We start from the raw sequence: 13,427 nt of genomic DNA, 5'->3' as shown, positions 1-13,427 counted from the left end.
GCATTTGAAAAAACGAACAATGTCTGGAAAAAAGGTTTCGTTGGAGGAGCGTAAATCACCGTAGTAAAAATCAAACCAGCATGCTGATGCATAATATATCACAATTAACGTGTAATGAATGGTTATTGATTAACAATCAACACCACTTCAAAATGGTTCTACGTTACCGGATTGAACTAGTGATTTATTTTAAATTGCAAAACCTCCTTGTCCCGAATGGCCCATACTGTAATGTATGTATCTATTAGAAGACTCACTTACTGTGACTGGAAACAACATTTACCCTCCTCTAAAAGTCTCTTTCCACTGCACTACCTCAGGAATAGAATTACATAGAACATAGTAATATAATAGTTATTCTATGTCTATGTGCACTGCACTGTATATTGGCATTGTGATACTTGAACAAATATATACTATAATTGAAATGAAAGGCATTTGGAGAAGGTAACAACAGTAATAGTCGTTCAGAATAGGAGGAGTACACAGAGAGGAGAGGGCTTGCACGAGCTACACAGGCAAAGAAAACTAAGAGTGTCTAACGCCGTTGAATAATTCAGTATGTGAGTTTGCAGAGGTAGCTACATCTACTCGAGGCTAAAAGAGCGGGAACGCAAAAAAAATACAAATATTTCTTTCAAAACTCTTAAGCCTGGCTCCTATTTCTCTGTATGTTGTCATGCTCATATATCGTGTGGCTTCTGCTGCGCGTTATCCCCTCTCGTAGTGATACCTTACTTTCATGCTATACTGTACGTTGCATAGAAATTAGTTAGAGCTTATTCTAGGGCGCGGAGGGCGGGACCGCTCTGTAACCCTGCAGTTTCATTCATGCCTTAACGGTGGATGCTACAGAAGAAGAAATAGGAGAGCCATTTTGTGTCCTGCTGTGCGTTGTTGCCCTGCTGTGCGTTCCAGTTCCTCCAGTCATCATGGCTACATAGGAGAGGTTAGAGTATCTATAGGCATGGTTCCACACACACACACACACACACACACACACACACACAGCAGCCTGAGAGACCACCAGGTGGTGGTGTGGTGCTAGCAGCTGCCAGGAGAGGAGCAGACCGAGCCGCACATGCTTAGTTTGGAGGAGGACTCGGGTTCGGGATCCTCATCCTCTGTGCCTCCCTCAGCCTCCCCGGATCCGTCTCCATCCCCATCATCCCCCCCCTCGGCAGCTCCTTCAGACTCCCCTCCCTCTGCACCCTCCTCCTGCCTCTTTTTCAACCTGAGAAACATACAGAAACAGTCAAAAGCTTGGACACAGCTACTCATTCAAGGGTTTTTCTTTATTCTTACTATTTTCTACATTGTAGAATAACAGTGAAGACATCACCACTATGAAATGACACACATGGAATCATGTAGTAACCAAAAAGTGTTGGGGTCGTACATACACTACCGTTCAAAAGTCTAGGTTCACTTAGAAATGTCCTTGTTTTTGAAAGAAAAGCAATTTTTTTATCCATTAAAATAACATCAAATTGATCAGAAATACAGAAATACATTGTTAATGTTGTAAATGACTATTGTAGCTGGAAATGGCACATTTTTTATGAAATATCTACATAGGCCCATTATCAACAACCATCACTCCTGTGTTCCAATGGCACATTGTGTTAGCTAATCCAAGTTTATCATTTTAAAAGGCTAATTGATCATTAGAAAACCCTTTTGCAATTATGTTAGCACAGCAAACCACTAGTCTCAACGTCAACAGTGAAGAGGCGACTCTGGGATGCTGGCCTTCTAGGCAGAGCTCCCCTGTCCAGTGTCTGTGTTCTTTTGCCCATCTTAATCTTTTCTTTTTTTTAGCCAGTCTGAGATATGGCTTTTTCTTTTCAACTCTGCCTAGAAGGCCAGCATCCCGGAGTCGCCTCTTCACTGTTGACGTTGAGACTGGTGTTCTGCGGGTACTATTTAATGAAGCTGCCAGTTGAGGACTTGTTTCTCAAACTAGAGACTCTAATGTACTTGTCCTCTTGCTCAGTTGTGCACCGGGGCCTCCCAATCCTCTTTCTATTCTGGTTAGGGCCAGTTTGGGCTGTTCAGTGAAGGGAGTAGTACAGAGCGTTGTACGAGATCTTCAGTTTCTTGGCAATTTCTCGCATGGAATAGCCTTCATTTCTCAGAACAAGAATAGAATGACGAGTTTCAGAAGAGAGTTCTTTGTTTCTGGCCATTTTGAGCCTGTAATCGAACCGACAAATGCTGATGCTCCAGATACTCAACTAATCTAAAGAAGGCCAGTTTTATTGCTTCTTTAATCAGGAACAACAGTTTTCAGCTGTGCTAACATAATTGCAAAACGGTTTTCTAATGATCAATTAGCCTTTTAAAAGGATAAACTTGGATTAGCTAACACAACGTGCCATTGGAACACAGGAGTGATGGTTGCTGATAATGGGCCTTTGTACGCCTACGTAGATATTCCATAAAAAATCTGCCGTTTCCAGCTACAATAGTCATTTACAACATTAACAATGTCTACACTGTATTTCTGATCAATTTTATGTTATTTTAATGGACATAAAAAATTATTTTCTTTCAAAAACAAGGACATTTCTAAGTGACCCCAAACTTTTGAACGGTAGTGTACATACATACACATGCACACGTGCACGCCACACACGGATAGGAGAGGGGAAAAAATGTGTAATCAGAATACATAGTGGGAGTCTAAGGACTGTGATATACTATCTGTCTAGAGATTATGCCCAAGTAGTAAAAATAGAACTCAAGCTCCATTAATTACAGCAATAAGAAAACTAAATTTGCCTTGCAGGAAGAATTCCAAATTATGCTGCAATCTCAGACAGGTAAATAATAAATGAGGTACTCATTTTTTCATTACATGAAATATGAACTATCACCATCACTCCTCTCTTAATATAAACACAGCATTAGGGCAACAATATAGGGTCATAAAACAGCTATATATTTTTGTAATGCCATCATTAAGTCGAGGTAATGTACAGAGCATTTCTATATGAATTGCAGAGTGATGTCAATGTCACTGGAAGCAACATTGAACAGGGAGGATGTACAGTAGCACATAAACAGCTGTTCGCCATAAACTTAAAATGATGACTGCAGAAACCTCTATTATAAGGTTGATTCATATGACGACAACATAATGCATATTGTTCTGCAAATGATAGATTACACGGAGAAATTACCATGGAAATAATCATTATATCATTTTAGTGCTTATGTCATATGTAAGGGATAATCAACAAGGGGCTATGCGCTCTCGAAAAGAATGAACGACGTTCCACGTTGCGACACAACAGCGGAGAGGAACTAAACTTCCACGAAATTGCATTACGTTCCAGAGCGCCGAGTTGATTATCCCTTTTATACCATGGCTATAATTTAACACATTTGCCACTAGAAACGTGTACATTTGCTGGTTGAAATGTGTTCAACATCCACTGAATTAGCTAGCAAGTTACTACAGTATATAGATAGCTACATCAGTTGCCTTGGTAACCAAACAAACAGGCTTGCTAGTTTAGCTTACCAAAACACTGGTCCTAACTTGATTTCTGAAAATTGAATTCAACAATGCCAATAATGTTTTCAATTCGACTTCTGCTTTCAAATGCAGCTCAAACATAGAACATGGAAGAATGAATTATAGCCATTAACTTCTACCGTGCTGATATACTGTGCGTTATAGGGAAATAATGCACACTCTAGAATGCCCTTCAAGCCAATCAGGAATGAGTATTAAACAATACCATGGTATAAATAGAGCTAAGACTGATGTAACAATGTGTTTTTTATTGGTCTCCCAGGTTCAGTAATTGGGTCCGTGTTTATATCGGCATAGTATATTATAGAGCTAACAATGTTTGGGATATTCATAAATATCTATTCATGTGTATGTCAGGTTGCCTAGTCCTTATGTAGGTGTTATGTCAGCCTTATGCATGCCACTTTAAATACAATTTCCCTAAATGGTTTAACATGAATGTATTTTGATTGGTCTCCCAGGCGAAGTGTTTGGTTTGTGGTCTTACTTCTCACGGTTGAAGATCATGAACTCAGACTGCACCACTTCAAGGCACTCCTGTAGGTAGTCATTCTCCTGAGGGCAGTAAGGAAAGGGAACAGCCATTATCATCACACACACACACAGGGCGACAACGGCGGACGAGGAGATCAATTTCACCTCAAACAATCACCAGCGAGACCTGAAAGATTACAAACACCCCCTTCTTCCCTTCTTTAAATCATGCCTGGTGATTTGTTTGTGTTCTTTCCCTCAAATTAGACGTTTGGCATGGGACAAAAATAGAAGTTAATATTTCCAAAAGCACTTGGGGGCATCACAACACCACTGAATGCTTCATAATTTAATAATCTAGGTAATAACCCATTGTTAGAAGATACAAGTTTTACTGCATTTACAGCACCCAGAGATCACTTTCGATAACACTGAAAGTCGACAATAATAATGTGGAGCTCGTAATGACAAGTTTGGCGGATGAAAACCTGGCACAGCTCATAAATATGGATTGTCTAAAATCCATGGTAAATTGTGGCCGCAATCACAGATAATAAAGTGGTTTCTTAAAATACTGTAAGCAAATAACCGGTCTTCAAGACAAAGAGATTGATGACATTCATGAAATGAAGGGACAAAAATAACAACTGGGGAACAGAAGGCTAGAGAAGGCACCCTGCACTCTGAGTAAACCAAGACCTGCCAAACTGTCCAATACCTCAGGTTAAAGCACTGTTTACAAGGGTTGAATTCTTTAGGGCATGCCGTAGCAAAACATTTCGCAACGGAAAACAAAAATAAACTTTTCTAATTGGACAAGTTCAGGTAGTCCCTCCAAGTTTCAGTCCGTTTTCTTTAGTTTGGTGCCTAATGAACATGACCCAGGCACAGTCAGTACTGACTGGGTGATGTGACACTCACCGACTGGGAATCCTTGCTGGCTTCCCGTGACCTGTTCTTGGCCAGTCTTTTCTTCTTCTTGTGGAGGGGACGAGATTCTAGAATCATCTCCTCCAGCTCAAAGGTGGGGTCGCAATGCAGACGGCCTTTCTGTGGAACCAGTCACACAGTACACTAATGAATGACTATAATACAGGCACACACACATGGATGAACGCAAGCACACACACAAACACACACACAGGTGTACCTGCAAGTAAGCATGTCATTGTACTGTGTACTGTATTTGTGCATATGACAAATACGGTACATTCGGAAAGTATTCAGATCCCTTCCCTTTTTCCACATTTTGTTATGTTACAGCCTATTCTAAAATTGATTACATAAAAAAAACTCAATCTACACATAATACCCCATGAAGCAAAAACAGGTTTTTATAAAATAAATAAAGTATTCAGACCCTTTGCTATGAGCTCAGGTGTATCCTTGAAATGGGTTTTCATGGCCGAACAGCCTAAAATCACCATGCACAATGCCAAGCGTTGGCTGGAGTGAAGCTCACCGCCAAATCTTAACGCTACAGCACACAATGACATTACATTCTAGACGATTCTGTGCGTCCAAATTTGTGGCAACAGTCTGGGGAAGGCCCTTCCCTGTTTCAACATTACAATGCCCCCTGTGCACAAAGCGAGGTCCATACAGAAATGGTTTGTCGAGATCAGTGTGGAAGAACTTGACTGGCCTGCACAGAGCCCTGACCTCAACCCCATCGAACGCCTTTGGGATGAATTGGAACGCCGACTGCAAGCCAGGCCTAATCGCCCAACATCAGTGCCCAACCTCACTAATGCTTCCATTCAGCCACAAGAGCAAGTCCCCAAACCAATGTTCCAACATCTAGTGGAAAGCCTTCCCAGAAGAGTAGAGGCTGATATAGCAGCAAAAGGGGGGGGGGGGGGGGGGGGTTAACTACATATTAATGGCCATGATTTTGGAATGAGATGTTCGACATGTGTGAATCAGTGTTAATGGTCCATAAAAGGTGAAACTTCTATGCTCCTCTGTGATATGTTTATGGTCCATACTTACGTTAGGAACGAACCCAGCATCTATCTTCTTCTCGTAGACAGCGTCCCAGTTGATGTCAGAGAGGTAGGGAGCCGTCTGCATGTGAGACAGGCTCGAGAAACGATGCTCTGGGTTCACCGTCAGCAGCTGGGAGGCGCGCGCGCATGCGGACACACAAACACAATTATTCCTCATTTAGACCCATTAAAGATTCAAAAGAATATAATCTCTACAGAGATACACTTCATTCCTTCCTAAATTACCCTCAGGGATTAATAAAGTCGTATTGAAGTGAAAAAAAAAACTTCTGACTTTAGACAAAACAAGTTGAATGCTAAAATCAGATCCAATAACGTAGGTGGTGCCACCATTAGGGGGCAGTCTTAAGTCAGCCACAGTCGTACAGTACAAGGATCAGGTCCCTTATGAATCCAAAATAAAGATGTTACCCTGATAAGCATAGATGGAATCAGAGAAGGATTGAGATCATTGTCAGGGGAGAAACTAAATACATGTGACTGGTTTCAATACTGTTATATCTACAATGGAGGAAAACAGCTGTTTGACTTCTCCCTGGTACAGCAAATTATTTTGGGGATGTGGTCTGTTGTCATGGCAACAGTCTCTCTCCCAATTCTCCCACTCCCGAAATTCCGACGGCGAGTCATTTCTCCCAGAGGGCTGGTTAAGTCTGTCTCGGTGGAGTTCAGACATGGTAATAGATCAGCAGCCGAGCGGAAGAGACCGATGCCATCGCTCTGGAGCCTCCACTTTGGCTCTGAATGGAGCAGACACGCACAGAGTAGTCCCTCACTCCTCCGTCTCCCTGCCACTCCATCAGTCTCTCCTCCCTGACCTTATCTCTCTCAATCTCTCCCGTTCTTTCCCTCTGGCCTCATGCCATTCTCCCTCCATCCACGTTCACCTCCACTACTGCTGCGAGCCCCCGCCCCCCACGCAATTATGATTAGCCTCCCACTGTCTTCTGACCACTGCCTCGACTCTCTACTCAATTGTACACTCTCCCCCGACAACTCTCCACACAGCAGTCCATCTCTCCACTTCTGGTCCATCTTCCCTCTTCCCCACATCTTCCCTCTTCCCCTCATCTTCCCTCTTGCCCTCCTCTTCCCTCCTCTTCCCTCCTCTTCTCTGCTCTCCCCTCCTCTTCCCTTCCCTCCCCTCCTCTCTTCCCTCCCCTCCCCTCCTCTTCCCTCCCCTCCTCTTCCCTCCCCTCCTCTTCCCTCCCCTCCTCTTCCCTTCCCTCCTCTTCCCTTCCCTTCCCTCCTCTTCCCTTCCCTTGCCTCTGCTCTCCCATCCTCTCCCCTCCTCTCCTCTTCCCTCCCCTCCTCTCTCCTCTTCCCTCCTCTCCTCGCCTCTTCCCTCCTCTCCTCTCCTCTCCTCGCCTCTCCCCTCCCCTCGCCTCTTCCCTCCCCGCCTCTTCCCTCCCCGCCTCCCTCTCCTCTTCTCCTCTCTCTCCTCTTCCCGCCTCTCCTCTTCTCCTCCCTCTTCTCTTCCCTGCTCTCCTCTCCCCTCCTCTTCCCTCCCCTCCTCTCCTCTCCCCTCCTCTGCTCTTCCCTCCCCTGCTCTTCCCTCCTCTGCTCTTCCCTCCCCTGCTCTTCCCTCCTCTGCTCTTCCCTCCTCTGCTCTTCCCTCCTCTGCTCTTCCCTCCTCTGCTCTCCCCTTCCCTCCTCTCCTCTCCTCTCCTCTTCCCTCCTCTCCTTTTCCCTTCCCTCCTCTCCTCTTCCCTTCCTTCCTCTCCCCTCTCTTCCCTTCCCTCCTCTCCTTTTCCCTTCCCTCCTCTCCTCTTCCCTTCCTTCCTCTCCCCTCTCTTCCCTTCCCTCCTCTTCTTCTTCTTCCCTGCTCTCCTCTTCCCTGCTTTCCTCTGCTCTCCCATCCTCTCCTCTGCCTTCTTCTCTTCCCTCCCCTCCCCTCCTCTTCCCTCCTCTCCTCTTCTCCTCCCTTCCGTTCCCTCCCCACCTCTTCCCGCCTCTCCTCTTCCCTCCCCTGACCTTCCCTCCTCTTCTCTTCCCTCCCCTCCTCTTCCCTCCCCTCCTCTTCTTCTCTGCTCTTCCCTCCCCTCCCCTCCTCTCCTCTTCCCTTCCCTCCTCTCCTCTTCCCTCCTCTCATCTTCCCTCCCCTCCTCTTCTCTGCTCTTCCCTCCTCTTCCCTCCTCTTCCCTCCCCTCCCCTCCTCTTCCCTCCCCTCCTCTTCCCTCCTCTTCCCTTCCCTCCCCTCCCCTCCTCTCCTCTCCTCTTCCCTCCTCTCCTCTTCCCTCCTCTCCTCTTCCCTCCTCTCCTCTCCTCTCCTCTCCTCTCCTCTTCCCTCCTCTGCTCTCCTCTTCCCTCCTCTGCTCTCCTCTGCTCTCCTCTTCCCTCCTCTGCTCTCCTCTTCCCTCCTCTGCTCTCCTCTGCCCTCCTCTGCTCTCCTCTTCCCTTCCTTCCCTCCTCTTCCCTTCCCTCATCTTCCCTCCTCTCCCCCCATCTTCCCTCCTCTCCCCCCATCTTCCCTCCTCTCCTCTCTTCTCATCTTCCCTCCTCTCCTCTGCTCTCCTCTTCCCTCCTCTCCTCTTCCCTCCTCTGCTCTCCCCTTCCCTTCCCTCCTCTTCCCTCCCCTCCCCTCCTCTCCTCTCCTCTCCCCTCCTCTGCTCTTCCCTCCTCTGCTCTCATCTTCCCTCCCCTCTCTTCTTCCCTCCTCTTCCCTTCCATCCTCTTCCCTGCTCTCCTCTTTCCTGCTTTCCTCTGCTCTCCCATCCTCTCCTCTTCCCTCTTCTCTTCCCTTCCCTCCTCTTCCCTTCCCTTCCCTTCCGTTCCCTCCCCACCTCTTCCCGCCTCTCCTCTTCCCTCCCCTGACCTTCCCTCCTCTTCTCTTCCCTCCCCTCCTCTTCCCTCCCCTCCCCTCCTCTTCCCTCCTCTGCTCTCCTCTTCCCTCCTCTGCTCTCCTCTTCCCTCCTCTGCTCTCCTCTTCCCTCCTCTGCTCTCCTCTTCCCTCCTCTGCTCTCCTCTTCCCTCCTCTGCTCTCCTCTTCCCTCCTCTGCTCTCCTCTTCCCTCCTCTTCCCTCCTCTTCACTCCTCTTCCCTCCTCTTCCCTTCCCTCCTCTTCCCTCCTCTTCCCTCCTCTTCCCTTCCCTCCTCTCCCCTCATCTTCCCTCCTCTCCTCTCCTCATCTTCCCTCCTCTCCTCTCATCTTCCCTCCTTTCCTCTCCTCTCATCTTCCCTCCTTTCCTCTCCTCTCATCTTCCCTCCTCTCCTCTCATCTTCCCTCCTCTCCTCTCATCTTCTCTCATCTTCCCTCCTCTTCCCTTCCCTCCTCTTCCCTTCCCTCCTCTTCCCTTCCCTCCTCTTCCCTGCCCTGCTTTCCTCTGCTCTACCATCCTCTCCTCTTCCCTCTTCTCTTCCCTCCCCTCCTCTCCTCCTCTTCCCTCCTCTCCTCTTCCCTCCTCTCCTCTTCTCCTCCCTTCCCTCCTCTCCTCTTCCCTCCTCTCCTCCTCTTCCCTTCCCTCCTCTTCCCTTCCCTCCTCTCCTCTTCCCTTCCCTCCTCTCCTCTTCCCTTCCCTCCTCTCCTCTTCTCCTCCCTTCCCTCCTCTCCTCTTCTCCTCCCTTCCCTCCTCTCCTCTCCTCTTCCCTCCTCTCCTCTTCTCCTCCCTTCCCTCCTCTCCTCTCCCCTTCCCTCCTCTTCCCTTCCCTCCTCTTCCCTTCGGTTCCCTCCCCACCTCTTCCCGCCTCTCCTCTTCCCTCCCCTGACCTTCCCTCCTCTTCTCTTCCCTCCTCTGCTCTCATCTTCCCTCCTCTGCTCTCATCTTCCCTCCTCTCATCTTCCCTCCTCTTCCCTCCCCTCCTCCCCTCTTCTCTCCTCTTCCCTTCCCTCCTCTTCCCTCCTCTCCCCTCTCTTCCCTCCTCTCCCCTCTCTTCCCTCCTCTCCTCTTCCCTTCCCTCCTCTTCCCTTCGGTTCCCTCCCCACCTCTTCCCGCCTCTCCTCTTCCCTCCCCTGACCTTCCCTCCTCTTCTCTTCCCTCCTCTGCTCTCATCTTCCCTCCTCTTCCCTCCCCTCCTCTTCCCTCCCCTCCTCTTCCCTCCCCTCCTCTCCTCTCATCTTCCCTCCTCTCCTCTTCCCTTCCCTCCTCTCCTCTTCCCTTCCCTCCCCCTCTTCTCTCCCCTCCTCTTCCCTCCCCTCCTCTTCCCTCCCCTCCTCTCCTCTTCCCTTCCCTCCCCCTCTTCTCTCCCCTCCTCTTCCCTCCCCTCCTCTTCCCTCCCCTCCTCTTCCCTCCTCTCCTCTCCCCTCTCTTCCCTCCTCTCTTCCCTCCTCTCCCCTCTCTTCCCTCCTCTCCCCTCTCTTCCCTCCTCTCCCCTCTCTCCCCTCCTCTCCTCTCCTCTCATCTTCCCTCCTCTCCTCTCCTCTCATCTTCCCTCCTCTCCTCTCCTCTCATCTTCCCTCCTCTCCTCTCCTCTCATCTTCCCTCCTCTCCTCTCCTCTCATCTTCCCTCCTCTCCTCTCCTCTCCCCTCTCTTCCCTTCCCTTCCCTCCCCTCCCCTCTCTTCCCTTCCCTCCCCTCCCCTCTCTTCCCTCCTCTCCCCTCCCCTCTCTTCCCTCCTCTCCCCTCCCCTCTCTTCCCTCCTCTCCCCTCTCTTCCCTTCCCTTCCCTCCTCTCCCCTCTCTTCCCTTCCCTTCCCTCCTCTCCCTTCCCTTCCCTCCTCTCCCCTCCTCTCCTCTGCCCTCCTCTGCCCTCCTCTGCCCTCCTCTGCCCTCCTCTGCCCTCCTCTGCTCTCCTCTGCTCTCCTCTGCTCTCAACTTTCCTCTCAACTTTCCTCTCAACTTTCCTCTCAACTTTCCTCTGCTGTCCACTTTTCCCCCTCACCTTCCTCATGAGATGGACCAGGTCCTTGGGCCAGGCGGTGTTGTACTGCACACTGACGGTACTGAAGAGCTGCATTAAAGACTCCACTGAGTTACTGGCATGGATTTCATAGGGCCTCTGACAGAGGGAGAAAGAGAGAGAGGGTACGAGGGAGAGGCAGGGAAGATAGAAAGATTAAGCGGGCATGAGAGAGAGGCAGGGAAAGAGAAAGAGAGTGAGAGAAAAAGAGGGAGGGAGATAGAGGGGGAGGAAAGCATAAACAGACAGTGAGAGAGAGAGATGAGTATCAACCACATACAGTAAGCGTCAGTTGTCATAACTCAAGATCAGCTCCACTTCCCATAATGCCTTTCCTTACCCATCCACGCAGCACCTCGAAGACCGTCACGCCTAGTGACCACCAGTCCACCTCAAAGGCATAACCCGTCCCCCCACTCACAAAGGACTGGAAGATCTCTGGTGCTGAAGGGGATACAACTCAGTCAGGGTCAGACAGGCTACACCCAGTCAAGACCATAGCTTACTGATGGACATTTACACAGTATGTTAATGATAAGGTTTCCGGGTCCCAGATCTGTCTTGTCATAGTTGTGGCAATGACCATAGGAGTTAGCAAGACGCCACAAACAGATCTGGGACCAGGCCAGTGATAAGGGTTTCCAAGGGTTGAAGGAATAACAGGTGAGAGTCTTACCCATGTAGGGCTTGGTTCCAGCTAAGGCAGTGGCCCTCTCTCCATCCTTGATTATTGTAGCAATGTTGAAGTCTGTCAGGTGGGCGTGGCCTGTGAAGATATCGTGCTTATGCTGCATTCATAACATCTAATTTTATTGGTTAGTGGGAAACGTGTCTACCATCTCTGAGCTCCGACTTCTACCATATGCTGAACTCTCACATCACATATTAAGGAAATTACCTTGCCAACAGCATTTTCGGCAGTTAAATGGAACAATAAAACATGATTTATAAAAACAATCTATTAATATGGTTTTTGAACACTAGAATTTGTTATTAGTAGTATTTTCCAATTTTCCCACTTGTCATGAATGCAGCATCAGAACCAAACTACTTATATTTAACACTACATCCATAAAATTCAAAAAACATGTTAAATAAACTTCAAACTACAGTATCTAACTCTGACTAACTAACTGTAACGAAAAATAAAACACAAATAGCTTAGTGAAAACATGATTCAGTGTGTCAACAAGACTTGCGTGCCGGAGTCTGGTCTAGTGGTAGTACTGGCAAATCCAGACCACATATAACCGCTAGCGAATGGTTATGAATCCTGCCACGGCCCCTACTAATGTGAAAAATCTGTTGATGTGCCCTTGAGCAAGGCATTTAATACTCATTTTCTCCAGGGGTGCCAAAATACTATGGCTGACCCTGTAAAATAACAAATTTGACTGCACCTATCTGGTGTACGTGACAATAAAACATATACAGTGCCTTGCAAAAGCATTCCTTTCTTCACATTTTCTTGTGTTACAAAGTGGGATTGAAATGTATTTAATTGTCCTTTTTTGTCAACAATCTACACAATATACTCTAATGTCAAAGTGGAAGAATTTTTTTTTTATAACTAAAAAGTTGTTGCATAAGTACTCAAACCCCTGAGCGCATAGCCCCGTCACAAATCTGTATAGCCCCAGTTAAGCCCCCTCAAGCATTTTAGCAGTCGGCCTACAAGTATTTTTGCAATAGAAATATAAATCATTTTACATTTTAGTCATTTTAGCAGATGCTCTTATCCAGAGTGACTTACAGTAGTGAATGCATACATTTCATTTCATACATATTTAAAAAAAAAAATTTGACCACACCGCAGGACCACACCGCTCGCGCACTGGAAAATGAATGTACACATACATGTTATTCAATCATTGCACCCACACTGCTCGTGAGCGGCAACGAGTGTCTGCGTTGCCAAGCGCTAAAATAGAAGTCTGTTCTATTTGTGACGCTAAATGCGGTGCAAGTCCTGCCTCTCCCATCTCCTCATTGGTTTATAGAAGCAGATACCCACGTGCCATCTCCTCATTTGTTATACCCACATGGGTGATTGAAAGAGAACTGAGTTTGTCGGTTGTCATGGTAATACTATGAAAGTTTAGATGCCAATCGCCATATAAAGTCCAAAGAAGAAAAAGCCTGGAAGGAGGAGAGATGACTAGAAACGATTCGGTTGGCTGTTTTATGTGTGGATTAATTGTTGGAGTAGAGGACCTTGTGCATTTCAGGTAAAATAACAACTCTACGTTTATATCCCAGGACAAATTAGCTAGCAACTGCAAGCTAGCTAGCTAAATTGCCATAAATGTTTAATGCTCTTCGACCTTTCCCCAAAATAATAGAATTGGTTCAGAGTTGGTTTTGATATTTCAACCTGTGTGTTGTGATCATGTTTGGTGTGGGGGGGACAAAAATCAATTTGCGCATGATGGTGCACGTGCGCGTCCGGTTTGGGTACGGGTACGATTGTGATGATAGCCAGCTCATTTTACACTATGTGTGCACAGTTAACAGGCATGGGATAAATGCACTTCTCGTTGTGGCTGCACGTTGGATATTATTCAT

General features: G+C 47.4%; 1 protein-coding gene across 1 annotated transcript in view; it reads right to left on the bottom strand.

Annotated features, from left to right (window-relative positions):
• Positions 1–988: 988 nt before the first annotated feature.
• stk32c (serine/threonine kinase 32C) overlaps positions 989–13,427 on the bottom strand; it is a 102,013-nt gene continuing 89,574 nt past the window's right edge. The window contains exons 6-12 of the mRNA XM_029698109.1: positions 11,539–11,628; positions 11,203–11,306; positions 10,845–10,961; positions 6,011–6,136; positions 4,940–5,068; positions 4,032–4,099; positions 989–1,234 (exon numbers count right to left, since the gene is read on the bottom strand). Coding sequence (XP_029553969.1) covers positions 1,045–1,234; positions 4,032–4,099; positions 4,940–5,068; positions 6,011–6,136; positions 10,845–10,961; positions 11,203–11,306; positions 11,539–11,628 — 824 coding nt within the window. The 3' untranslated portion in view covers positions 989–1,044. The remainder of the gene's footprint in view (positions 1,235–4,031; positions 4,100–4,939; positions 5,069–6,010; positions 6,137–10,844; positions 10,962–11,202; positions 11,307–11,538; positions 11,629–13,427) is intronic.

Source organism: Salmo trutta, chromosome 18 (assembly GCF_901001165.1).
Source record: "Salmo trutta chromosome 18, fSalTru1.1, whole genome shotgun sequence".
Taxonomy (NCBI): Eukaryota; Metazoa; Chordata; class Actinopteri; order Salmoniformes; family Salmonidae; genus Salmo; species Salmo trutta.
This window is presented reverse-complemented; position numbering and strand designations above follow the sequence as displayed.